At 36.1% G+C, this 27,916-nt stretch overlaps 1 protein-coding gene across 1 annotated transcript in view; it reads right to left on the bottom strand.

The window, feature by feature from the left end:
- PREX2 (phosphatidylinositol-3,4,5-trisphosphate dependent Rac exchange factor 2) overlaps positions 1–27,916 on the bottom strand; it is a 168,623-nt gene that overhangs the window by 42,645 nt on the left and 98,062 nt on the right. Inside the window, exons 25-35 of the mRNA XM_085052989.1 lie at positions 27,491–27,698; positions 22,471–22,650; positions 19,657–19,751; positions 17,628–17,710; positions 17,200–17,290; positions 15,747–15,875; positions 11,455–11,496; positions 8,597–8,814; positions 5,828–5,930; positions 4,160–4,303; positions 25–139 (exon numbers count right to left, since the gene is read on the bottom strand). Of these exons, the coding sequence (XP_084909115.1) occupies positions 25–139; positions 4,160–4,303; positions 5,828–5,930; positions 8,597–8,814; positions 11,455–11,496; positions 15,747–15,875; positions 17,200–17,290; positions 17,628–17,710; positions 19,657–19,751; positions 22,471–22,650; positions 27,491–27,698 (1,408 nt within the window). The remainder of the gene's footprint in view (positions 1–24; positions 140–4,159; positions 4,304–5,827; positions 5,931–8,596; positions 8,815–11,454; positions 11,497–15,746; positions 15,876–17,199; positions 17,291–17,627; positions 17,711–19,656; positions 19,752–22,470; positions 22,651–27,490; positions 27,699–27,916) is intronic.

Genomic DNA, 27,916 nt, shown 5'->3' with positions numbered 1-27,916 from the left:
CAGGAATGTTGGTTTACTACCCACCGTAGTTTCTGGTTATACTGCTTGACTTTTTCTAGTGAGGCAGCATTAATCTGAGCTTGAAATTCTTCCACTGAGACGCTGTCTCTGTAATAGTATCCTTCCATGCTCTCCAATGCTGTGAAAAGAGAAAGGAGGATGGGAGACAGAAAGATCAGTATTAAATATTTAGTAATTGCCTTCTTTGTAGTTTTGTTCACACACAAGTGAATTACTTTTTAACCTTGAGGCTGTGACCCTACTGTGAATTGCTGAGTTGTTTCTGTATGTCATCAAATTCACACAGATCTCTCTTAAAGATTTCATTTACAAGAAAAATTACGTTTCTTGCCCTGTGGAAAATATAAAGGAGAGCACTAATTTGAGTTCCTTTGCTCTAATTAAAGTATTCCTGCCTTGTGAATGTAAATGTGGGTTTTTATTCTGAAATACCCTGGAAGAAAACAGTAGAATGAGCTGGGGTAGAGGACATAAAGGATCAATGTAACAGCTACTGTCACAGACAGAGGGAAACCTAACAACTTCTCATGAAGCCTGATTTTGGGAGATGTAGAGCACCTGAACCTCTAGTTATACCCACTGATAATGTGAATACCTTCTTCTAGATCAAGTAAAGCAAATTTCTCTGGATTTCTGAAAATGGCCTAGAAGCTCCTTTTCAAGGATCACGTAAGTGAAGTCAAATACTTGTCTGTGTCCACCTTTGCTGCATTCATGTCACCAAACCAAGGATGAATATTGCTATAAGAACTCAGGAATTAAACAAAAACTTCAATTAAAGGATTTTCACGAAAATTTGGACTGTAAATATAAAGATCTTCACGTTAAGAAGGAAACCATATTATAGCATAAACCCCAATTCTTGGTGAAATCAGATTTTTTGTGGAGAAGCATTGAAGACCTCACAATTAAGGAACATTGCCACTTTAGTAATCAAAACACATTCTAAGAATTCATCACCCTATCAGAAAATGCAAGCCATAAGCAGAGTTTTCGTGGAAACATGCTGCTGCCTTACAGGTTCAGCTGCACACAGAATATTAATTCTGCTTGTACTGCTTAATATGACCAGTTAATAAATAATTCATTCATTGTGAAAGAACATGCAAATTGCACTCCCCTCCTGTGCTTTCACAGTTTGTAATTCTACTTCTGTGAGAAAAACATTAAATTTCAACAGGCAGACTTGCTTCTTAACTTCTTTGGTTCTAAGTCACACCAGAAAGCTCAAACAAAAATACCCACTGAACTCCATTTACAACAGCATGTTAACACAAACAGAATTGATAATCCCTACTGCTTATTTTGCTGGCATGAAGTTGGTTTTATCCAATTAGATTATCCAACTGGGAAACTCAGTCATCTGTGAGGACTGGCAGAAGCACTCAGTTCTGCCTCTGTGGGGGCTGTGCTCACAGGTGCAGGCAGGGACTCATGCTGTGTGCTCTGTCCCTGCCCTCTCTGAAGGGTTCACATTTTTCTACCCAGTATATTAGGAAGTTCTTTCATAAGGAAGCTTTCCTTACAAACATGTCTTCTATGGTATTCTTCACTCCAAGATAGGATATTATGGTCTGAAGGCATAGAAGAACTGATTGGGAAAGCAATTTGGAAGAATGGGTTGACTGGAAGGGGGGTAGCTAATGGGACATGGTCTGCCCAGGGGCCACTAAAAGCAGAGTATCACAGGTGTGTGTATTGTTCAGTGTCTTTATCCCTAACATGCATGAGGACAGACAAGTTTGCAGCTGCTACCAAACCAGGACAAGCAGTGGATATACCCAAGTGCAGGGCCACAGAGAGAGCAAGGCTCTTCACAATGGTGCATGCTGGCATAACGAGCCAATCCACATAAATTGAAACAAGAGACATTACAACTCAACAGAAAGAAAAAGCTTTTGCACCCTTAGGGCAGTCAAGTAGAGTAACCCAAAAGGCTATACAGTTTCTGTCCCTGGGTGCTTGCAAGATCCCACTGGTTAGACATCCAAGCAACGTTCTATGTCATAGCTGCTGCTGCTAGGAATGGGAGGTTGGAATAGAGATCTCCTGAGGTCCCTCCCAATCTGAATTATTCCAATACTCTATGAAAAACTAAAAGGATTTTAAAAACACACATAATTAAGACACTAAGTAGCAATTTTAAATAAACAGAATTTTAATTCTAAATAGTGTCTTTAAATTTATTGATGAGATCTTAAGTCTAATGTAGGAAATAAAGAAATCAAAATGCCAATAGCAATATCTTTAAATTCTCAGCTCTAGTCTTGAAAACCAGGACCTTTTTGAATGAATACACACCTAGGTACGTGGTTGCACAAAACTGTTTTTTATAAATGGAAGGATAGACAATATAGCCTGAGTAAACAACAAAATTACTTTAAAAAAACGTGCAACTATGCCAATATGTAGACTTGAAATTTTAGGCATGGAACTATGCCACTCAGAATAGAGAAACACAGAAATAAATAGTCTGATGTGCACTGACCTTTGTCTTTGACAAAGTATTCCAAAAACATGATTTTCTAAATGTTCCATTGGAAAATACCATAAACAATTGTACTTTAGGCAGGAAACAACTTACCTATGTTAAGATTGGGGAGCAAGAATTCACTTCACAGAGAAACTTAAATAAGATTTCTACATTTGTAGCTAATAAATTTCAGTTACAGATGGGAATCTACTGAGTTAGTTTGATGGCAGCTCAGCCAAACCTCATAGGAAAGAAGTAAAAAATAGAATCCCAATCCACTCATTAATGAGGTAAAAAACCTTCAAAATAATGATTTAAACACTAGGTTTTAAATTAATATCCAGGGCTTCCTATTCTTGGAGTCCAATGGACAATTTTAGAGAGGGATCCTTGAAAATTAAAGAAATTTGATATGATAAAGAAAGAAGAAACTTTCTGTACTACTGAAAAATATTAAGCAGATGTAAATGCTTGAATGGATCCTTGCCCTCTTCCTTTAGCTGACTACAAAGATGCTTATCCTAAGAATCAAATATTTTGGGCTTTTGGAAACAGAAGTGGAAAAAGAATTGGAAAATAAATCCCGGAGCACACCAAATCCCCTCCCCAATCTGAAAAAAACTGTATTTCCAGGAATTCAGCTGAACCAAGGTATTTTCTGTTCTCTCTCAAGTGCTTTTTTTGTATGCTCTACTGAAACATGCCTCCTGCTCAGTGTTCTCATTTTTCCCGATGACTGAAATAAATCTGTTACAAAGAAATCCACTGAAGTCTTTATTAGTTAAAAAAAAAAAAATCAGACTTCAAGGACCTTATTGTTATAATAATTGTTTGTTTTAACTTTATAGTAATTTCAGCTATTTATTTATGTATCATTCTGTGCACTATTTCCTTCTACATTCTCCTTTTCTATCACACACCAAGCTCCCCTCTAAAACTTCATTTATATGCCTGATTTCTGCCTATTGCACACAGACCCTGGAAGCCTTTCACGAGGTATGGAGTATTTTCAGCTCCCTGTGAAATCAAAGGCAGCTCAAGGCAATCAGCAGCTCACATTCACCATTTCAGTGGAGCAAACTTCACGCTCCTGATGACTGTAATGACACTGCAGCTAATGCAGGCTGCCTGTAATTTATGAACAGTCTGAGCATCAGCGCCACCATTCCTCACTTTGTAAGGTTTGCAGAGCAATAGCTGCATAAGCCTGAAAATGTTATTTAATTCTTCATAACATTTTCAAGGGACAGAATTCTCAGGGGGATAACAATTTAGTCCTCAAATGTGAAGTAATGGGAAAAGATTACGATAGCATTTGAAAGGCAAAACACTTTTAAAGGCAAGTTTCATGGTCCGACTACTGTCCATTAATGTCTAGAAAGAGCAAAACAATATTGGTAAGTGAAGATTCAGTCCTTGCTGTTGGCACCGTGTAACTGGCATAAACAGAAATTTATACCCATGCCTCTATTTTTTTATTACAAACCTAAAAATTTCTTCAATTTACATTTTAATTCAAAGTTCTTATGGAATGCTCACATTAAATAACATTTAAATATAAACATTGTACCCTTATGCTACAGAGAATTTAAATAAGTGGGAATTCAAAGAAAATTAGCTATTATGTGAAAGAAGCAGGGCAGGGGGAATTGAACCTCAAGTTACCTTGTGAAAAAAGTACTGGGTGGATTTTAAATCCCCCTCCATTCTTCAGCCTTTGAGGAAGCTGTTCAAAATGGTAACCATCAAGGTAGAAGTAAACCTTCAGTGTTTGCCGACTTCCTTCTGCTTGGTATGTGATTGGTACATCTAAAAATACAGTCAGTGTTACAATTTAATTGTAAACAATGACATTCTTTTCCAGAAACTGTTGCACCCAAAATTCATGGAGTTAGATTTAAAAAATCACTGCAGACACAACATTCAGTATTTTTCATTATACATTGTTTGCACAGATAAGTCTCCAAGTTGAAAACAGTAACAACAAAACATAGTGACTTGAATTAGCATTATTATTAGATAGGGGTTTTTACTGTGTGCATAAATCATATTGTACCTAAATAGTAAAGAATCCAAAGGAATATTTTTTACGACTTATGGTAATAAGAAGTTTTTTTCTCTTATTGATTATGCAGAAACATGACTGAAAAAAAAATAATTAGCCAGTTCTTGACTTCTGTACCATAGTCAGACTGTGGTGGCAGCATTTAAACCAAAAGAAAATACAGAATTCATTACAATGCTTGAACACACAGACTTTCTGTTTATTATCACAGACACCTCAGCTGAAAGATCCTGCAATATGAACAGTTCATGACATAGGTATAGAGTTAACTCCCCATTAGGAGGCCCTCCTGTAACTACATTTCCATGTTGTTACCTGGTTTAGCAGGGCTTCCTTTTAAAACACTCTAAGCACAGGCTTTACTTGAATTATACCGAAGTATCTATGGTCTTACACAGGCTAAATCCTACCTGACTATCAGCCCTGTCCTACTGAATTCTCCCAAGCACAGCCAGCTTTGTGGAGCAGCTTTCTGTCTTCTGGTTTTGGTTATTGCAGAAGTTCTCTCCCGTGTGGTCTTAATCCAGCAAAGGAATTGTTTCAGATGGGCTTGATGTGAAGCAGACATGCTTTCCTCCCTTCCCAGGGGACTTATGAGACAGGAAAAAAATGAGGCCTTTTTGCTCACTAAACAAAGTTCACTGCAGGAAAATATCTACTAGCTGAACACATATTAATAAAGGAATGGCTGAAAATGCACAAAGGGTATGAACAATAGACTGCAAAGACAGCTGTTTCCTGGTGAGTTGGGTGAGTTTTGGGAGGAAGGGTTCAGGACCCTGATCGTCTGCAGCAGCAGGGCTCAGAGAAAGCTTCTTTCCCAATTTAAAGCAATCCTAATAGTGTCTGCCTTGTCCTTTCAAGGAACTCTTCAAAGAGTTATTGTTCACACGACAAAATGAAATGCAGTTTATGCTTCTCCATCTCATATTGGTTGCAATTCCCTACCAAGACCTTCAAGCTATTTTTACAAGTTTCTTCAATAACAACTGGGTCTTCTAGGGACTTTCCTGATGCAGTCCCATACTCCAAATGGAAAGTTCAGCTAAGCAAACAATTTTGCTCCCAAAGGTTACTGATATTGCCAGATAATGATTCTGCATTTTCACTAATGATAGCTTTATTTCAGGACATCTAGGAACATCAGGAGAGCTATACATCTACTTATTCTTCATAATTCCAAGTTATGTAAGATTCCCTGTGGGAGGTGATGTTCTAGGAACAAAAAATGTTACAAAACCAGTAAAGCCCAGATATTAATTACTCACTTGCAACGAGTGGTTCTGGCTCTGATTGTCTGAAGTAGAAAGTAACTTTTTCCAAGTCAAACAATGCAACCAATGTATCTTCTAGCATTGCTTGCTCATCAGCCTAAAAAAGGCAAAAGAAAAACTGGAAAGGTCATTTCAGCCAGATGTTTTCCCTACCAGAAATAATGTAAGAGAGCAGGACATAAAATTAACTGCAGAATGTTGCACAACATTTCACTGCTGCAGTGTATAACCTATTTAACCCCTAGATAAGGTAAATTTCTTTGTTTCTATTGGAACTTTCCCTTTTATTACTAGTACAAGATTATTAAAATGAATGTTATAATTTCACATAGTAAATTAATATGTAATTTATAGCTACCATTAATTCTCATGGCTTTTAATCAAACAGTTCTGCCATTCTGGAAGCCACCAGACTTTAACACCTTGTCTTGTCTCCAGGTCTAGCTTGTAAAGCAACAGAAGGGAAATGTGAAAACTTATTATTTTTTATAATTTTCTTTTATAAACTCCATAACTTTAGGATTTCACTTGTTAGGAACATGTAAGAGTTTATTGTGTTCACTGTAAGCACCAATAATGAACCAGAAGCTCAGAGAAAGTACAGCTCAGGGTGACTTGCACCTTCACCTACAATACTCTAGACACAAATCAAGTACATAGATGTGCCAATATTCTGATTTGCACCTATGGCTCACTCTGTGCACGTCTGAGATAAAGAGATAGTTAAAGAGATCCAGGATTTCTCAAGACACTTAACTGAATCTTTAGAAAGGAAAACAGTAATCTACAATTATGGTTATCTTGTGTTAAATATGCAGAGCAATTATAGCTGAAATCAATAATCACTTAAAGAAATTCTATTCCTTATATAGCCCTCCCCTGGCACTTTATATCAGCAAGAGCCAAAAGGAAATCTGAGGCATGTATTTTTCCCTCTCTAAGAACAGAAACAGTAGGGTGGCAAAGAATAATAAATAGCTGCCCATAAATTGACAATAAATTATAGTTTACAGAATGATAGAACAGAAAAAAACCCCCAGCCAACGTTATTTTCCCTGATCTATATAATGAAATAGCATTCCCTTTGTACTTATGAAAAGGCAAATCTGGTAGAAATATCTTGTCTTATGGTTCAATTTATGAAGTCTATGGACGGAGTGATTTTGTCAGCAGAATAGTCTGAATACCATAGAGCAGCGTGGGAAACCCTTGCACAACTGCTCATTCTTTACTGAACTCGGGCCATAATGAGTGTAATTTCCTTCAAATACCCTTGTTTAAAATAACATGGATCATTTGTAAGCCAAATAGTGCTGAGAAAGTATTGAAAAAGTTGCCTTTAAATACATTTCCCTTGGTTAAGAACTGTTAGACAGAAAAGACTGAACTTTATTTTCAACTGGACAATGCATACTGCTGATATCTGATTATGTGAAAACAGCTAAGTAGCACACATTTGCACTACAAAGGAAATCACTACAATCTTGAAAGAAAAAAAAATATTATTCAGTGCTGTAAAGACAAACAGTTGCTTTGTGACAATATGACAACAAAGCACATGAGAAAACATTAGACAGGCATGTCTAAATACCAATGGAATTTACTTGTGTAAATCTCTACGCATTGCACCATCAGGACATGGTGCTGCACATTGTCAAAAAGCATCCAAGATTCAAGACATGAATCCAAGCTTCCTGGACAGTGCCTTCTTCTCACGCTCCTCACGTGGATAAAGAGCTCCCCTGTTTCTCCAAGGCTCTGATTTTATCTGTTTGAAAGCTGCACACACTGTCCTGACACACCCATGCAAGCCCATGTAGGTACCTCAGCTACCTGTGAAGAACCTGGTCACACTGGCTTAGGTCAGTGTTTTCCAAAAACAGCATAGACTAACACTTTATTATTGTGATCTAGAAATACCTTTCTTTTTATTGGTTTCATCTCCTTCTAAAGTTTATGTCAACTTGTCAGCAATTTGCTGCCAAGACAGACAAGGAGAGGAAAGAACACCTTTGATACTAAGAACATCATCTGCTATTGACATGGAGTTTTATTTTTAGTGAGCAGCTCCAGAGGTAGAGGAGACTGTCATGGAGCAGGCTGTGCAGACTTTTTCACAGTTCTGGTTAGCAGGAACCAGTCTAGTGTGAGAAGCATCTTAAATAGCTAAAGAAGCACTTTGGATAACTAAGGATTAAGGGACTATAAAGCCATGTCCTATTTTTAATTGTTTCTTAAGACATGGCTCTTTGCCAAGCCTTGTGAAGAAACAGCCGATTTCCAATTACTCTGACAGGCTACAAGGACTTTCCATATGACAGGAACAAAACAGACCAGCATGTTTACTCCTTCAACTACTATAGATCTATAGTTTTTTAGGGGGAAAGGTGACAAAATTAACTAAACTAAGTATTTTACTTGTATTGTTGCTTACTGAAAAATGAAGTTTTGCTTATCACCTACATTCAATCCCAGGGAACAGCTACAATAGCAGTGGGGTGTCATGGGTAAACTCACTATCTGCTAACTCAAAGCAAACAGAATACTGTCTTTGTGGAAAACATATTTCCCATATCATAACCAAACGTTTCCCAAATCTGTAATTATCTGAATTGCACCTTTTCCAGATAGCAGCTAACTAAGCACCAAGCTAAGCACAAAGGACACAGAAAATTAGATTTACATCTAAGACTGTTTGACCATGTCCCTGGTTCAGGGAACAAAAAGAGGCTCTGACCAAGCCTGACGCAAAAGAAGTCTTACCAGGTTTGGAGAGAGCAGGGACTGGAAGTGAAGGAGAAGACCTGCACTGGCTATCTGTTCCAACCACCTTCTGCTGGCCTCCAGGGTCTCCATTTCATATTCTTTGTTGTTGTCAAACATCTGATTTAAGGCCACCATTAGCTGCTCTGAAAAAGCACAGACTGTGGCCACCAGGCTCTGACAGAAGACCATGTCTCGCCTCAGCTGTATCTCGCTGTCTGTGATGTGTAAAAGCCAAAAGAGGAAAAGTAAAATTAACCAGGAGATTAGTTAGCAGCAAAGGAACTAGGTTGGAATCTACTTTTTTTTTTTTTGCTGTCTGAAAAACATGTCATTTTAATGTCAAGCAAATTAGAAGTTTACAGCCTAATATTATCCCTAGTAAATAGTCCTCCACAACCAAATCTGACCTTTTCCTCATTAAAATATTATGTACTAATTCTAAAATTACACTTAAGTGTATTTAAAATCTGGAATTTAAAGTATTTCTTCAGAAACAATATACATTTCTCTCTTAGATTTTAATGCCGTAAATTACTTAATAATAATTTAATGCCATAAACATGCCATAAATTCCGTGTACTTTTGATGCCACAGGACAATGGATGCAAGTCAGATCTTTGCTGCAATGTAGAGGAAGCTGGGCCCACAAACATTTGTTTCCCTCTAGAAAGAAAGAACACTCAGAAGCTCTTAACATGACTGCATCATCTGGTCAACTCCACAGCTACCAGTTGGGGAGGGCAGATGAAGACTGGCTGCTAGAAACTACAGTATGGCTACCAGAACACAATCTATCCAAATAAAATTTGTATGGATATGAATCTACAAAGTAAGTACAGAGCAGAATCACATATTCAGGAAACAGCAGAGATTTATGGTGTCAGGAAAGTCCAGAACAGGTCTGTAAGTAGATGGCTACGGAACATTAGCAGCTGATTTAAATTAGGGACTAGCTAACCTACCAATTTATTCTGAAGGGTACAGGTATTAGATTAGCTAAAGGTCAAAAGAATTAGAAAGGGAAACATATTCTCAATAAAGAACAAAACTGTGACAATAAATATTCAGCACTTCCTTCTTCTCCTCTTTTCTGAAGGTCTTCAAGTAATTTTATCATTATAAGCTGTTAGGCAAACATCAATCACAATGGTACAGGTAGACTTAATCTTTCTCAGAGCAAGAGAAGCAGATCAGGTGATATAGAGGTCTTTCTTTCCAAATCCTAAAATATTTGTCTTTGCTACTAGATTCCTCTGCCTCTAAGAGGCTCAGGTCTTTTTCCAGCTTTTCTATGGAGCTGACAAGAATTCTGATGACTGGAAAAGTCAGCAGAAATTACTCGGTACTCACAAAATTACTACCAACTTTAAAAAATGTGCTTTTTTGGACTCAAAGTATTTATCAAAGTAACCTCATTCTGTCTGTTTTCCTTCTGAGATCTTCAGACTTTTCATCAGCTATTGATAATAGTGAACACTCTTCTGCTATCATTTCTGTTCTATTTGCCAGTTTCTCAGAACCTTGGGAACATTTTCCATAAATGGTCAAATCACTACTGTTTATGCACTGTGACTCAATGCTTTTTTTCTTTTTTTTTGATTATTCAAATCAACCTCTCTGTCTCTCTCAAGTTGGGCAAATCCAGTACAGACAGAAATTAAAATTTTAAAAACTACACATATCTCCAGCTTCAAAAATACCACTGGCTTCTCCATGGTCAAAAACTTTCAATGTTACAACAGTGCTCAGTATTTGAGCCCAGTACACATTGTCTCCTCACTTTGCTGAATTTTATCTCTTTCTCTCTAAAAGCAGCTGAATTCCTCTATATTGCCTGCTTCTGAAGCAGCCCTCTTGTATCTCAAACACATTTCTAAATCTCTTTTGATACTACCTGAATATCAGATATTGCATACAAGAGCACTTTGGGGTAATTTTACAAAAATATTTTTATACAAAATAAATTAGAGAATTTACCAACTCACAAACCTATGTAAATAGGGAAAATTGCTTTTAAAAAAACCATGTCTAGGATATTTTCTCAGCTCACTTCTTATTTTAGGATACCTCAGGAATTACTGAAAGCTTTTCTAATATTTTTAAGAAATCTGACAACAAAGAAATATTCCCCTTTATAAAACTGTGCATCATAACAAAAATAATGAAATAATGCAGTCATGTAGTGCTGCAAGGTCATTAAAATAATGAGCTTTTACAGTTAAATTGGACTGCCTACTTGAACACATAAGCAACCACAAACTGTAGATAAACTTGTGCCATAGATACTATTTTTTGTTACTCATTCACTGGCACTTATTTTGCAGACACACCCCTATGTCATGCATTTTAAGCTGTAAGCTCTCTGGCACAATAGCAGAATTAATACACAGAATACTCAGAGCCCTTCCAGAAAGGAGGAACTCATATACTCTCTAAAAAGAGATAAGAGGAAAGGCATGAGTTAAAATAGCAATATAAATCTGGAAACAGATGGGAATGAAAAGAAAACAGCAAATAAGAAAACGCCCAAAGAAGAAAGACGGCTGAGACACTGTGCAAAAACTGAGTTTTTAGTACCTACTTTATCTGCCAAGACCTAGAGTAAATGAACAGAAAAGGTACTTTGCATTCCAAAAAAAAAAAAAAAAAGGATTTGCAATGTTTGTTAAAAATACCTAGAATCATGTTCTTCAGGAATCCTCACTGTAAACAGTGGGATGAAGTTGCTGATTATCAGGTTTTATCATATCTGAGATTTTTCCCCTTAATGTAAACACAGTATTTCTGGTCAAAAGCAAAAATTATCTCAAACCATCCACTTTTACTTCCCTCCCTCCCAAAACAAGTAAAATTACCTGTATACTCTAGAAGTGCCAAGAGTATTCGTGCCTTCACCTCTTAAAGAAAAAGAAGAAAATATTTTGAGGTCATGGTTAAAAATGTTTTCATCAACATAATATCGCATTTGCTTAACTTCTACTTCTTTGTAGGCAATCCTAATTCATGCCTACAAAACAGCAATGAGTCTCAACTTCATTTAATTGTACATATGACTTGATAAACATTGATTACAATCAAAAGCACCATCTTTGAGAAACACATGAAAAGGCAGCTGCTATCTCAGAGCACACGTGTACCAGCTGGCCAGAGCAAGTCCATATATGAAGAATTCCAGTCTCAAAACTTTGAAAAACAAGACCAGTTTTCATTGACTCCTATATTACCTAAAATCTTTCTTCTCCCTTTTTTGAACTCTTTTCTTTCCTACCTAAAATCTCAAATTATCCTCATTTTAATGTACACCAAAGCACTTTGGAAAAATACGACAGCATTTTCACTTTACTCCTAGCCTTCAGGGCTTTATTTTGCTTCCAAAATTTCTTTTCACTTATTATATGAAGTAAAAAGAGTACAAATTTTTTAAAAAGTCTTAATTTACACTGGCAAAAATGTGGGTTTATATCTCTTCACTCTTTCTCCCCCCACACAACCCACCCCCTTTTTATGTTTTTCTTGGAGGGAGCAGCAGGCAAGGCTGAAGGAAGTGCTCTTTAAGTACCAGAGCAGAAATTTAAATGTGTTAACCAGTGTTGAAAGAAACAGGCAGGTTAAAAAACGCCCATAACCTTAGAGAGTGCCAGACTTTTAGCATATCAGTTGTCTGACAGGTACCACTTGAAGGAACACAGCACTACTTCACACACTTTCACATCTTCCCAAACCTTCTTTCGCACACCCAAGTTTCTCTGCAGTCCTGTTCAAAGCCCTGCTCAGTGCCCAAGCAGAGCTGACATTGGATATATGGACAACCATATAATTTGGTACTGTGCTTCCCCCTACACTGTTACTGCCACAGTATCTCAAACACAAGCACCCAAACATTTCAAATTACTAGTTATTCCTGAAAATTCCTGGTGCTAGGTCTTTGCCCTAGTCTCCTGTCTTTTAAAAAAGAACCAAAACAACTTACAGAGATTAATAACTTGGCATCTTGGAGTCTGAACATAACTTATTAACTGAAAATACAGTATAGGGAAATACAGCTTTTATTGAATAATTTAGATATGTTGAGGCTATTACTTGCAGCTTGTTTTACATAAGATTTGTTGGATCTCTTAATTCAAAAGAATTTGAGGCATCTATAAAAAATTATTTCCTGCTTATGGGAAAATCATAGGACACTGAAACTCTCTTTTATCACTGCTGTAAGTCTTCTGTGCTTTGAAATATACCCACAGGCAAAAGAGTATTTTTAGGCTATTTGGATACTTACCTGGGGTTGGAAGTGAACCTTGGATGTCAATCATTTGCTTTTCAACAAATACCAAATGTTTTGGAAGTTCTCACTCCTTCTTGCTACATGTTGTATTGAAAGGAATAACTCCCTAGCAATTTCTCTTCGGATTCTGATACATAATGCAAGATGCCATCGGGGTTTTTTTTATTTTTAATAGTTCTTTTGTACTTTATTTAAAAAAACATGATCTTTTGCTATTCTGATCTTTGCCAGGAAGGGCCAGACTTTAGTTTTGTTTTTCACATCTGAAAATATTTCAAAAAGACTGAGACTTTATATTTTACGATTTAAATGGACATACATTTTTTTATACCTTCAATGACTGAAAGGCTCCTTCACACCTCACTCCTGACTTAAATTTAAATAAATGGGAACTTTCTCAATTGCATCTTATTTCCTGTATAAACTTAAAATTACTGCACTAGAAAACCAACTGTACTTCCTCATGTAGTTACATGACTAGTTGACTAGAAATCTGGCTTGCTCCACAACATTTCTTCTTTTGATCAAAAATCTTACCTATTTTCTCTTCAGGAAAAAGCAACTACAGAAATGTCTAGGTTCTTCATTTTGTTTACACTCTTCTTTTTTTGGGTCCCTTTCTTTACATCCATCTTGTTAATTCCTGGTTCCTACTCCAGTCTTTTCCTCCTGTGCTTTCTGATTCTTGTGTTATATATCTCACACAGTTTCAAATCGTGTACCTACATTATTCTTCCTGCATTCAATGACTGCTCAATTCCTGCCCTGACTACTGCCCTCTCCTCCAAAATCAAGCATTTCATCTTCAAAGATCTCCCTGTGCCAACAACTTATCTTCAGCTTTATTGGTTTAACAATTTCTTAGGCCCAGTCACTCCAAGAAATAACTTCATTCTTTTCTTTAGTCACTTAGCTGCAGATAAATCTCCCTAGAACCTGTATACTACTTCAGAGAACTCTTCAATTCCAGCAACTAGATCAGCCTTCTAAGGTTGCCTTTTGCTTTTTACTGGAACCATTAATTTTTTTTCTTTCTCTAAGATATGGTTGGGCAAATGAAATGAGACAAAGCAATCTCCAGCTATATTTTAATTTACTGACAAGGAAGGTTTGGTTGTATTTTTTCTGGGGTTTTGGAGGTTTTTTTATTTAGTTGGTACTTTTTTTTATTTATCTTTGTAAACCTGCATGGACTTTTTTTAATAGTTCTCCCAATTCCAACACTAATAAACAGACAACTGAAAGACCAGAGCAATCATCCTCAAGGCACTCCAAGTTTTTCTATTTCTTCATATTTATTAAACAAAGTAAATAAAAGGAATCTTAGTATCTAGGACTTAAAACATTTCATCTTTGCGAGGCTCCCATGTCTCCCACTTTAATACACTAATCAATCTAACTAATGGATGCTGCAATGCAACAGAATAATGAATAAAAATTACAATACCCTTTGATAGGGAAGAAGTAGTCCATGAATTTATTGTATTCATCTTTACTTTAGCATTGAGCAATAACGGTTAAGTATGTTTATAACAACTGGAGGTTTTAATTACAATTTTTTCCCCACAGTGACTGAAGTTGTATCCATAGTCTCCTTTGACTACTTCCTCTTAGAAGAGAAAGAATACATCTTCTTTCCTCAATTACTGAAACATTGCCTTTTGCTTAAAAACAAACAGGAAGATTCTTCTATATCCAAAGGCATTGTTCAACTTGTTCTCATAAGCTCAACTAAACAGTCATATTAAGTGACATCTTTTGGTTTGGGGTTTTTTTTTCCTCTAAATCAGGCAAATATGAGTGGAAATGGGGAGATGACTCTCTGTACCATGTTTTCAGTCTTAAATTGCTCGGGGCAGTACTAGTTGTTCTCCTAGGTATCCAAACCAGCTGTGAACACAACACATGATGGTAAGACAGGAAGGAAGAAGTCAAGAAATGAAGACACAAAGGGAAAATTAAGCTGTTAAAAACATTATTAACCCTACTTTGTGCTCATATGATTTCAGTTAAACTCAGCTGCTAGTTGTGTGTCAATACTGAGCTGAGTATAGTAAAAAATAATTTTTGTATTACAGAGAGGCAGCAAGCCATTTGGACTGTGATGAACTCTCCCCCAAAATTTTGAATAATGTCAGCTCAGTATTGAGGGTATATGATCAACATTAAAATGGGTTAGGTCCACTAATTTTATTCATGGGCAAACAAGTTATGTGAAAATCATCTGGTAAGCTTAGCTTCAGAAAGGGGGGTAAGGAAGGACTGCTAAAGACACATTTCCATTCCTTCTCAGCTTTGAGACAAACCCTGATTAACACTTGAAAATGATTTGGTTTAGGCTGAAGAAGAACCTGTAAAAAAAAAGGGATTTAAAGTATTTATTAATTTTTCACCCAGTGACAGTCCCCATTAAACTAAAAGTAGTATTCTTAGTATTGGAGAGAATATATCACAGAGAAACCCACTGCAATTGACTCCAAAAAAGAGATATTTATGTGCTTGTTTTTATAATTTTCTAACCCGGGTCTGAAAATATGTTGTGTCTGAAATCAGAAATGCCACGTCAGAGGGAGCAGTTTGTTTGGTTTGGCTGGTTGGTTCTTGAAATTTTATTGTATCAAAACTTTTCACTGATTTCTTTCCCATTGATGTCATATTTAACAGTTTCTTTTAGGGACACCATGGAAATTAGCCCACCTCTGCTAACCTTCTTAATAAGAGTACAAAAGAGTCCTACAGACTACATACACTGTGTTCCAAAAATCTTGCGCAGAAGCAGCATGAAGCATTTGTATCTCTCCCCTTCCCTTCCCTTGGCTCTGTGTCATTAATAAAGTGTTTATTTATGATCATGTTGTTCTTACTAACCTTCAACAAATTTTCTGATATTCTGGGCAAGGCCCCGGACACTGCTGGGGAGGTTCCAAGGGTCTTGTTTGATGTGGAGTCGTAGCCTCTTTGGACAGTTGAGCTTTGGTTCCATTTCCTGCTGAAATTCTAAGGACAAAATAGTATTTTTCTGCTTAAACCTCCTGAGAAAGCCACGGTAAGACATTGCCATTTCCTAAATGTTTTCACTGCTCAAAGAATTGTCAATTTAATTTAACTCTAGGTGACAGGTCTAACAGTCTTCTAAGCTCCCTACTTAAGTCTAAGGAGAGAATTAAGCATCCCCAGACATGATTCTTTCTCAACCAGGTACATAACACAGAAGATGCATGGTAAGTGGGACACTAGAACTTTTAGAGGCAAAATTGTTCCAGTCAGAAAAATAAACATAAACTTAAATGTAAATTTCAGTTATAATTACTTATTGCTAGCCTACTGTTCAAATAACTGAAGTGCTCCTTGCACAGTTCATTAAGATGATGCAGATGAAGGATAAAGATATGTGTTTGTATTTGGTGTCTAACTATACATTTATTATACCACATTTTGTTGTGGGAACCTGCTCTATGTCCATCTCCATTATAGGAAACAATAACAACAAAAGTTATGTGCTCTTTCATGCAAATTCATTTAGCAGGTAGTACTTCAGTTTTTTTAAAACCTTGTCATTGGGGTAAAATCCACCTTCTGGCCACCTAAAATCAGTATTTTTTGCCAAAAAAACATGTGTATGATCAATACAACTTACTATTGATATTAATAAAACATTCAGTTCCCCATTTAATTTTTTTCTTTTTTTTTAAACTCAGTTCACTGAAAGAAGTAATTTCTATTTCTTCATCACTTATGACTACTACCAGATGCCTATTTTAACACTTAGACTTCAGCAATCATACAAGTAGTAGTAGAGAGTCTGAATTTACATACAGGATATTTCTTTTTAAGCAATCAGTAATACTTACATAAGTATATATCTGGCATAAATATTTCTGGGACTAAAAAATTAACACTCAGAAATTATTTATAAATTAACTTCAAACATAATATAACTATGAAAATTATGAAAAATTTGGCATCAGTAACAAAATAGATCAGGAATGGCTTCAGTATTTGAGATAAAAATGTATTTAAAACTCCTGCAATATACAAAAACTGCTCCTTGTTTCAAAAACCTCAGCAATACTACAGCCAGTTCAGAGTCTACAATTTAGTTGACTTTGAAATTCTTTCATACATTATGCAATGAAATGTAAGAAGCCAGTTTGCAACTAAGAATTAAGACTGATTTAACATGAGCTTCAATGATCAGTTACTTCAGAATACACCAAGATTAAGCAAGATCAGTTCTTTAAAACCAGCTCAAGGAGCAGACAGCTATTTCCATCACCCTTCAAGCTGCCTTTTCATTCTCATAGCTAGAATTAAATGTTACCTTGGAGGCCTCGACCTGGTGTAAAGTATTTTGTCTGCTCAAAAGCCCTCATCACAGCTGGTCCCTTCAAAAGATTGACGATTGAATCGACCTGTTGGGATCAAGCTTCTGTGAGAAAGATGCTTTTTACAGCAACAATTAGAAATTCTTTCTGTAAGAAATGTGGACTACAGACAAGTGATTTTGGATTCTTTCTTCCCTAGTGGCTCTAGTTAAAGTAACAAATTAGAGAATGTTAGACTGAATTTAAGGACTTGTTTAATTTGCAGTTTTGGAATATTTACAGAAAACTGAGGGAAAATGAGTAAATACATACCATCCCAATAAACAGAGGAAGGTAAAATTAAAAAGAAAAAGAAGTATTTTCTAAAGACATCTTAGCTCGAACACAGACACCAGTATCAAAGCCAAGAAAAATAATCCCATACTTGACCAAAAAGATGCTCCAAGCAGCTATGGAGCTTGTCCTGTTTATCATGGGAGATTCGAACACTTATGGGAAGCTCATCACCTGAAAAATATTTTAAAATGAGAAACTGTTTAGAAGCTTCAACATGTTTTCCAAAAATGTTGCAGCTTAGGTAATCTGTTTTGCAAACAGACTGATGCTTACATGTTCAGGACTATAGTAACTGTTCTCCCTACATATTTTGCATTTTTTAGTCACTTGATAATACATAAATAGCTTTTAAAGAAAGGACCACATTCAAAACCCAACTGGTCATCGTTCTGGAAGACCTGCTGTAGGTGAGCCTGCTTGAGGAGGGGACTCAGCCAGATCACCCCAAAAGGTCCCTTCAAACCTCAACCACTCTGTGCCAGAACACACAATTCTATTCTGGAGAACATACTAAACTCCAGAGTAAATGGCCAAGTAGTGTGAACCCAATGTAGAAGACCACAAAGTCACTGAAACGCAATCCAAGTGAAGTTTTTATAAGGACTCTACAGATAATTCACAGTCCTAATGTTCTTTCTAACTGAATGGTTCTGAGATTTTAGTAATTCAGCAGAAGAACAGCATCCAAATCCTGTATTTGATATGAAGCTTTTAGTAGCACATACCACATCATTTCCTAAGAAAATGCAAAGAAGGACTCTCTTTGCCCTGTCATGTGCTCTCTCACACAACAGGTGATACACCCCAAACTCCTTCAAAAATGTTGAAAAATTGAGCTTAAAACTGGTTTTGCTCTTTGATGTTGAAGCGAGAGACAAGAAGTAGCCACTTGATAATTTATTATCCAAATTTATTCAAGGTTAATATAGACTCATTTTTCTTATGTCAGTGAAACATGAACAGCACTTTTTTTTTCCTTGATTTTTTTTTAGCTCCTTTAGATGTCCTTATAACCATTATACCCCTCCACAGGATTTTAATTGCAAAAAAGCACAGTGCCCAACAGCCCTGATATGGAGTTAGCCAGGTTAACTTTGGAACCAGGTGAAAATCAAATCACCAGAGAGCCTGAGTTTCACTGAGCAGCAGTATTTATCATCTAAAGCATTGTATCTGTGCTTGGCTAGCAAAGACATATTCTTTTAGGCACCTCAGCTGGTTCTTCATCTTGATGCTGCTCAAGAGTGTATTTTTACCTTAAGTTGAAGATGTGGACCCTGGGTCACCTCTTTTATTAACAATTCACTGTGTCCTTTATCCTTTACTCTGTATTTGCTGAGCTCTGTAAGTATGTATCATTTGTGGAAATTAAATTCTGTCTTATTCATATTACTCTGCATTATTCACAAGGTATCTCAGATACCTTGCATAATGTCTTAATACTTTCCTGTTCCAACTGAAAATATCTCTCCTGGTACAACAAGCAATAAAAATTTGCCTTCTCTATGGCCAAGCTTCACTGGTGGGTCATATTCAACTAATATGCTCAGTTTTCTCTTTTCCTAAATCATTCCCAAATGATAAACTCCCAGCTTAAAGCAAATATGTTTTATTATTAGTCCCTGAGTATATGACCTCCTTCTACATGCAGTTAAATTCCATCCCATTCCTATTAGCAGATGCATTTACTTAAATCCAATTTGTCATGGCATAAACAAGAATGTGCTTCTATGTGGTCTCACATTCCTTCCTACAAACATACACAGCAATATCCTGCTGTCTAGGGGCTACACAGGCTAGGAGAGCATTCCACACCCACCTAAAATGCTCCTTACTCTGTGCCACACAATGCACTGTCAAGACATGAAAGACATGAAAAGCAGTGACTCCAGGAGCTCTAATACAGTCTATTCACAGAGATACTGGAATGCTGGCTCTCTTTTACAGAAGGATTCTTAAGTGCAGCACTAGTTAGGCAGAAGCAAAATACGCACTTCTATTACTAAGGAGGATGCAATTTTTAAAATAAAAACAATGAAACTGCCAGGCAAATGAAAATAATAAAATTGAATAAAAGGAACAGATGGCAGATTAATAGATGACTTTTCTAAACATACCTGAATCCATTTCATCACTGTGAAAATAAGAACTGCACTGACTGCTACAAATGCTGGTGAAAGAGGCAATGGAGTTCCTATTGCTGTTGCAGTCGCTTGAAAATAAAACATAAAAAAAAAGAAATAAAGTTATGTCCTTTAACACAGGCTCTGTAAAAAAGTTATGGAAATTCTTTCCCTTTTCCCCTCTTAAATTTATTGAGATGGTCTGTGTAATTCTTTATACACAATGAAGATCCCTGTGCTCAGGCTTTCATTTAATTTGCAGTCCTGGTAGGACTCAGAAGACCAGACTCCCAAAATAGATGCTTCAATTATCTCCCTTCACCTTACCAGTGGAACAAGTACTTGCAGAATAATAATACAGACTTTCAATGTAAAATAACCAACTTTCCTTACATCAGTGACAGTTTTGGAATCTGTGGCCTCAAAAATTTTTTGGTTACTCCACATTTTCTCCTGGCCCACAGCTAATACAAACATTGAGCCATTACAACCTGCATAAGAGAGTGTCGCAAATTTGATCCATTTGAGTAGCACCAACACTCAAATTACAAACTATTTTCCTTGCCAGCCAAAACAATTCCTGATGCCCTACCTTCCAGCTGCTCATTTTTTTAGAGATGTATAGACATGTACATCTGTGGCTTCAGTCAAAACTTCTATATATACAAAATATCACCCACTTTGGTCTAGTAAGGAGATACTGGATTTAAAGCTGTAATTTTTTCTGCTCTTTTTCTCTGAAAAACGATTTCTTCGGTACAGAAAATACATGGAGCTTTACCTGCTCCTGCAGCAAAATCAGAATAAAACATAGAATTTTGTATTAAAAATCCTATGAAGAAATATTTGAAATCATAGTCTTCAGAGTTATTTAGCCATATGAAAATCATTAAGTTTCAATGCAGGAAATGCTTAAGTAATTATCCAGCAGAGGGAGTCTTAAAACCCAAGTGAATGAAAGATAATCTAAAAGTGCACCTAAGGGAGGTTTATACATAATGATATGGGTTTTGGCTTATGATTTGGGTGTACCCATTCACCAAGATTAACATATCCATAGTTAAAATAATTCTGCAGTTATACTTGTGCTCCCTAGTTGTTTTTTTTATTTATGCAGATACAGAAGTGACTTTTCACTAATTCAGCCATACTGACTTACTTTTCCTGGCTAATGTACACGTTTTGGACCGACAGTCAACGAGGTAAGCGAACGAGTTAAACTTTTAAATGAAGCAATAGGATATAATTACAATCATAACCATTAAATAGATGAAAAGACATCAGTAACAACATGTTCCTAATAGCGGGTGAACAGTCCCAAAGAGTATTAAAAATTTCTGGCTGGATATTAAGAAATGTTTTCTAACTAACTCTATTCACTTATTAAAGTCTCCAAAGGGGAGATGAAGGTTAATTAAAACTGGGTTGTGCAAAGCATGAGAAAATAAAACACAGGAAAATGAGAAACAGATTAGATGTATTTGCTGTATCATTCTGCATGTTTATTGTATTGTATTGCCAGGTTTAGAAGGAGATCTATACAAAATGACAACATTATAAGGGCTGAAATTAGCCAACAGTTCCAATAATAACCACTGTGGCATTATGAGAGCTGAAGATTTTAAGTATTGACTAATATAATTATTTAAGCAAAGAAACAAAATATTCTAATCTCACTCCAACACTTGTTCTTAATGCACAATTTTTATGATTATTCCACATATGGAATCATAGCTTTTATTATTGCTACACAGTCAGAACGTACTGTAAATGACTGGAATCAGAATAAAGAAAATGTTTTGAACAAAGAGACTCTCATGTCCTGGGTCACACCTTCTTTCTCCATATACAAATTCTGTGCCAACTGGAAAACGTCCCAACAGGAGCAAGCGCACATCACTGGAGCAGCTCCTGAACAGTCAGTTTGACACATCACAAACATGCAGGAAACCCTACATGTGCTTCTGCCGGAACAGAACTTCTCTCGTGTGTTCACCACAGTAAGAACAAGATGAACTTAATCTGTGCAAATTATGTCTGCATTTGTATGTGTATGGTTCTCTTTCTACTCTGATGAAGAGTTCATACCTACCACGCTGCAGTAATCAAATATAGCTTAGAAAAGAAATCTCAGCAACACAGGGTTCTGTAGAAAAATTATGAACCCACTGAGATTCTAATTGCTCAGCATAATAATGAACTATGATACTGAACAAATAATGAATCCTCATTTTACTTGCAGCTAAAACTTAAATTTAGATTTTATACCACTTAATTAACCAGTTCTCTCTGAGCAGGAGTGTATAATCTATGTAAGTACTACACTTGCTATAATTACTCTTTCCTTTTCAAAATTCTTCATATTTTCATTCACAGTAAACATAATGCATTTGAAATTCTAGAGGTGAGCTGATGCTACAGTATTTAGAGTGAAAGAAGGTGAGGGATATATGTTGATTAATGCTATATTTTTCTTTAGATCAGGAAGAATGGTGGCTCTGTCATACTGCTTTCCATGGTAGACATTTGGTTTTTTGTTGGAGATATAATAACAGAAGTTATTTCTGGTTTTTATAAGACAGGTAATCTAAAGTAAAGTTTTACATCTCTGGTTGTGATACCTATCCAGGTATGGGATACCAAGATCTAATAACTAATCTGTACTCATAAGACTTTATTTTGCACATCTTGAGGCTAGGTTAGAAATTTAGAATCATCATATTCTAACAGTCTTCATTGCCACTTGATAGTCTACAAACATCCATATTTGATTCAGTTGAAAAATAAAAATATTATTAATAAAGTTACCTGTAGGAATCCCTGTTACTGATGGTATCATGACCAGAATCTTCTTGTTCATCACCTGTTACACTGAAACAGACTTTCTTCCCATTTCTTTCACCCTTTTCATTATCACTGTCTGCTGGTATTAAAGGCTCAGGTGTTTTACGTTCTGACTTGGGAGAATATGTTATTGAAGAAAGAAGGCTGTGAAACAAACACACATAAAAAAGGTAAACTCATGTTTTTCACAAGTGAGCGAGCAACAGGATAATGTTTCTCATCATCATCCTCCGACTATTATTCCATAATATGTGAAGGGAATATCTTAATTCAGTCAACATCTATTTGAAACAAGGGAAGGAAGTGACACATTCTGTTGTTGAAAAGCCTAACAGTGAAACCCATTAGCCTTACCAATTAATCAGTTGTGTATGAAGGCAACGATTGCAGCTGGAGAAGAAATACAGCACATTCTTGGACACTTGGGGTCAAATTGCATATTAACATAACTATTTTTAAACATGAATCCTGTACTTCTCAGCACAAATCAAGAAAACAAACCAAAGAAACTGTACATCTGTGAAATGCATGTATTTTTCCCAGTTACTACTGTACAAGACGTCATTGTGCGTCACAAACTATTCTACTAGGGCATTTTAAAGATATTTATTAACATCTCTGTGTACTTCCTGATATTCAAAGTGTCTAAGCCATTATTACTAGTAAAACTGATGATTAATATACAAGCATCTGTGATGAGCACAGAAGTGACATCCAGTCAAGAATAGAGAACACTGCAGATTGCTGCTTTTAGAACACGCACAAATACTGGCTGCAAAAAATTCATATTGTTGGGTGATTAATTCATAGTGAGATGTTCTAATTTACTTTCAAGATCAAAACAGCTATAATGGGCAATTGTCCTTTAATTCCTAATGCTCAAACACTCCATTAGAATCACATTTTCAAATTAATATCTGGATTTGAGAAGCAGTATCTTTCTTGCAAAAACTACCTGAAATCAGGAGACCAAACTAATTTTTTCCCCCTTAAAATATTTAGACACAGTAGCAGGGTTTTATTGAAGGAGCTGTCAGAATGGTCAACGGGCAAACTTTTTACCAAGTAGGATTCAAACATACATTGGATCTTGTTACACAAAATTCTTACTACTGAAGGGAATAGACAGACAGACTTTATGCTACATACAGTTAAAGATACTGAACTGCAACTAGACTATGGAAAAATTACACTAAAGTTATAATTTCACTAAAATTTAAACCCCTCCATCCACTGGACTGACATCTTTTGGGCTACGTGATGCCTTAACACTTTATATCAGTCGGAAATCACTAGTCAGTTCCTTCCAGTTACTTAAATCACTGGTAAGCATGATTCCTTGAGTATGGGAAGAGAAATGGGTCCCATATTTTCCATCATTGTTCAGTGTCAATCTAGTGCTATGCATATGTGTTTTTGAACTTGTCCTAAAATAAATGTGTTATGGAAGTGGAAACCTTAGGAAATCAATTCTTCGTACCCATAAAACTTATTTTCTGAGCAAAACGTATGTAAAGGGTTCAGAAAAGGATTAGACAAATTCATGGAAGATCATTCTAACAAACATTAAACCAAAAGGTCCATTCCAAGAAGACCATGTATGTCTGCCTGCTGAAAGATAAGAACAAAGATTAATCTATACTTTTGCTTGTGCTTGTGTTCCCACTATCACCTACTTAAAAAAAAAAAGGGAGGTTCATTCTAGTAACTTCTTGGGGATTTTGTTGTTGCAAGAAAATAATCAAGAGTAAGAAACAAGCATAATGAACTGCAATTTCAGCTGCTGAAAATATCTTCCCCTGAGTAATTATTTGTCAAGACACAGACAGACTATTATATCCTCTTCTTTTATGTGACTGTTTAGTCACTGCTGCCAAGAGCTCAGTGAAAGACTGATTAAGGTAGCTGGATCTTTTCCTAAGGGGGCTTTTCCATTTCTCTCAGCAGGCATGCTCTTTTTCTAAGGAAAATATTTTTGCTGAACTACCACAAATGAAAGATGGAACTTTGGATAACCAAGTTCTGGAGCTTGTAGTTACTGAGGTCACTGATGTGATCTTAGAAACCCAGTCCAGGGAGTTTAAAATACACAACCCAAAACCTGGATGCATCCCCTCCACAATAATCATGCTTAAATATACTTTTGTTTTTCTTCTTAAACACAAGACTTGCATTAACAAATTTTCTCCAGAGATAGGTCTACCCCAAACAAAATTACCTTAGACATCTAGCTCTCAAAGGAGAAAAACATGAGTGTATAGTAATTAAAGGCTAGAGAGTCTCTATGAAGAATATTTCCATGAAACAGAGAAATTTAAATCTTAAAAAAAAATTCTCACCTGTGGAATTTCCCTACAACACAACCCTAACAACCAAAACCTGCTATAGTTAGTCAAAGCACTAAAAATGATAGCCACAGGCAATAACAAAAATCCTTCTGCAACCTCTGAGCTGCTCTGCCTTTTCCTCACTCCACAGAGGCTTGAAAAAAGTTCAAGCTCTTGTATGCTCCCAACACACATCTTTCCAAAAAAACATCTAGGATCATAGCAGAACTCTGAGCACATGAGAACCAAAACACAGCAGGGTCACCATACAGAAAACAACTTGAAAAAGGACTTATTTCTGTGTAACACCTACCAGAAACATGGGGTATCTGCAGCATCACTAAAGACCTACTGGGAAACTATTAAACTATTTGAATGTGAACACAGTGTAGCCTCAAGAAGCTGTGGAAAGGAGATACATGTTCTGTATTTCTCTCCACCAGTACTATACCACTTATCTAGCCAAACCTCATCAGCAAACCATCACATAAGCTCTTGTGCAGACACTCCTAGGAGCACAAAATCTTCTCTTAAATGTTCCCCTGCCATAATCAGCTCTCACAGACCTGCTCCTCAGATAAAACACTAATTTTTCAATTCACTAACAGACAGTAGAGGTTGAGCAGACCACTCTGCCCCAAGATTTTGAGCTGAGAGACCAATACTGACCTCAACACAGAGTAGAGACCCCTAGTAAGATGAATGAGAGAGCTTTTCAACAGTAGTTGTAGAGGTACCAGAGTCATTTAGTAGTCCAATTGTCATACAATATCAACATAAAATAAAAATTGATACCATGTTCATATTATCTGTCATCAGAATATTAAAATAATGAGAATTGCTTATGAGAATAAGCAATTCAGTAAAAAAAGACATCAAATTTATTGTTACTAAGCCACAGCAGAAAACAGAAGTTCTACTGTCTCCATAAAAAATTCGAAATTAGTATGTTCAAGCATTTCCTCCCAGCTGTTTAAGTACAAAAATTTCTAATTAAAGCACAGCTGTTGGATTATCTAGTGCATCACCCTCTCTTTTGTTCCTGAAGTCCTAAATCTCAAGCGTTAATTAGTATCTGTAACTATGTTCTAATATAGCACATACTGCTGAACTGTTCACTCTTCCCTGTTCAGCACTTTTAAGTAGGTCTCCTGGCTTATCCAGTTTCCTCTATAGAACTGCTTTCCTCTACAGTAATTACTCACTGGCAGTCCAGTCAATGTCCATGAGGAAAAAAGCATGAAGAGTCTCAGTCTTACAAACAGCCAAAGGTAAAAATTTGCCAAACACACCTGTGTACTTTATACAAGATCTGCCACAAAGTCAAGGTACAGAAAATTTAGGAATGAAAAGAGTGAACCCTTATGTTTACTGTCACAACTGCATGACTCTTAAAATGAATATACATATACACTATTTACCTCTGTGTGTATTTATACATACATATATACAAAAGAAAGGCTCAGAATTTCCTGTGCTTTTGCATCACAGCCCCAAGGGAATGAAAAGGAAAGGTGTGGCATACTGGCAACTGGAACTTCCTGAAATATTGACTAAAATGCCATATATAATTTTCTGACTTCCGTGAGGAAGAGTGACAACACAGGCTTTACAGTCATTTCTAAGTGCACCCAAGCACTGAAATTATTGTGAATTTAATTAGTTGACTTCAGCATGATAGTTAGGAGAACTGTGTAAAGGCACAGAAAACAATATCTTCATAAAAATACCAAGTCAACTCTTGCTTTCATTCCCACTGCAGTATGTGATACATTACAATTACTTTTTAATACATAACTATTACCATTACTATGGGAACAGTAAAAAAAAAAGAAATCCCATTCTTAAGTATCCATGAAAGACAAATCGCTCTACAGTCTTCAAGATAACAGGAGAAACAATGATACACCACTTCTCTAAACTGGAGATCATCAGAGACAAAAAATTTTGCTATTTTTATTTTCAAAATTCATTTCCATTACATATGGAATCTTTCAAAATTGAAATACTTCGTACCCTTCTTCATCCTTATCCCAAGACAGCAAATAGCCCAACAGTCAACCCACTTACTTTGCAAATGAAAAAGCAAGTTATAAATCATTGTCCTGAATTTGGACTAACTGTGATGAGACTCAGTCTCTCACATTCAAGCCAAACGTCCTAATCACTCAAGGGTGGCTCTCCCTAAATCCGTAGCTCTTCCTTAAGGTCATTTTGGTTTCGAAAAATGTCTAATAAATTAATGCTCTCTCTATAGGTGATTAATGCCTTACTCAAAAATTCATCTGTAGGACTATTCAGCAATACTTGAAGAGTTCAACAAAAGCCATCTTTACCTTACCTCTGCCATTTGTTTCCATTGTTATTGAAATCGTAGGTGACATTGTGTGCCTCATATTTTCCTCACTTCAAATTTTTTAACTTTGCCATATTCTAAATAAACTCTACAAACTGAAAAAACCTACCAACTGTGGAGGAAAAAGTCAGGCATGCTGGGCAAAAGATCAAAATACATTACCTGCACTTAAATTCTTTACCTTATTTCAATTATACCTGAAGTCAGCATTAATTCCTACACTGCGCAAAAACATTGCCCAGATTATCATTATCTTCAATGGAAAAATTAAAGGCAAGTCCAGATGGTAACATTTACTTACTCATCTATTTGGCAGACACATGTTTCCACCTCTTTCAGTGCAGCTTGTAATTTGAACAGCAATTTTTGATAGACATCTTGTGTTTCTAAATCTTCTTCTTTTAAGAGGTACCTCAGACCATGGCCCTCTTGCTGGCTGAGGGACTGTCCTGAAGGGGCAGCCATAGTAGTAATGGTATGCTGGACATATATCATGGGATTCAGTTTACCTGGGAATAATACCAAGAGATTACATCATTATCTTTTTTTCAACATACATTTTGAAGCTAGTAAAATACCTAGCAGACATTGAAATATTCCTCTGTTTAAAAATTCACATACTTATTTAATTTTGCATTTGTATTTCAAAGTCAAGCTATTTAGGAAAAAGTTATTGTGAAATTATGACTACTTGTTATTATGCTTTAAAATAAACATAGGAATCAAA

Source organism: Lichenostomus cassidix, chromosome 2 (genome assembly GCF_008360975.1).
Source record: "Lichenostomus cassidix isolate B80296 chromosome 2, HeHo_3.0, whole genome shotgun sequence".
NCBI lineage: Eukaryota > Metazoa > Chordata > Aves > Passeriformes > Meliphagidae > Lichenostomus > Lichenostomus cassidix.
This window is presented reverse-complemented; position numbering and strand designations above follow the sequence as displayed.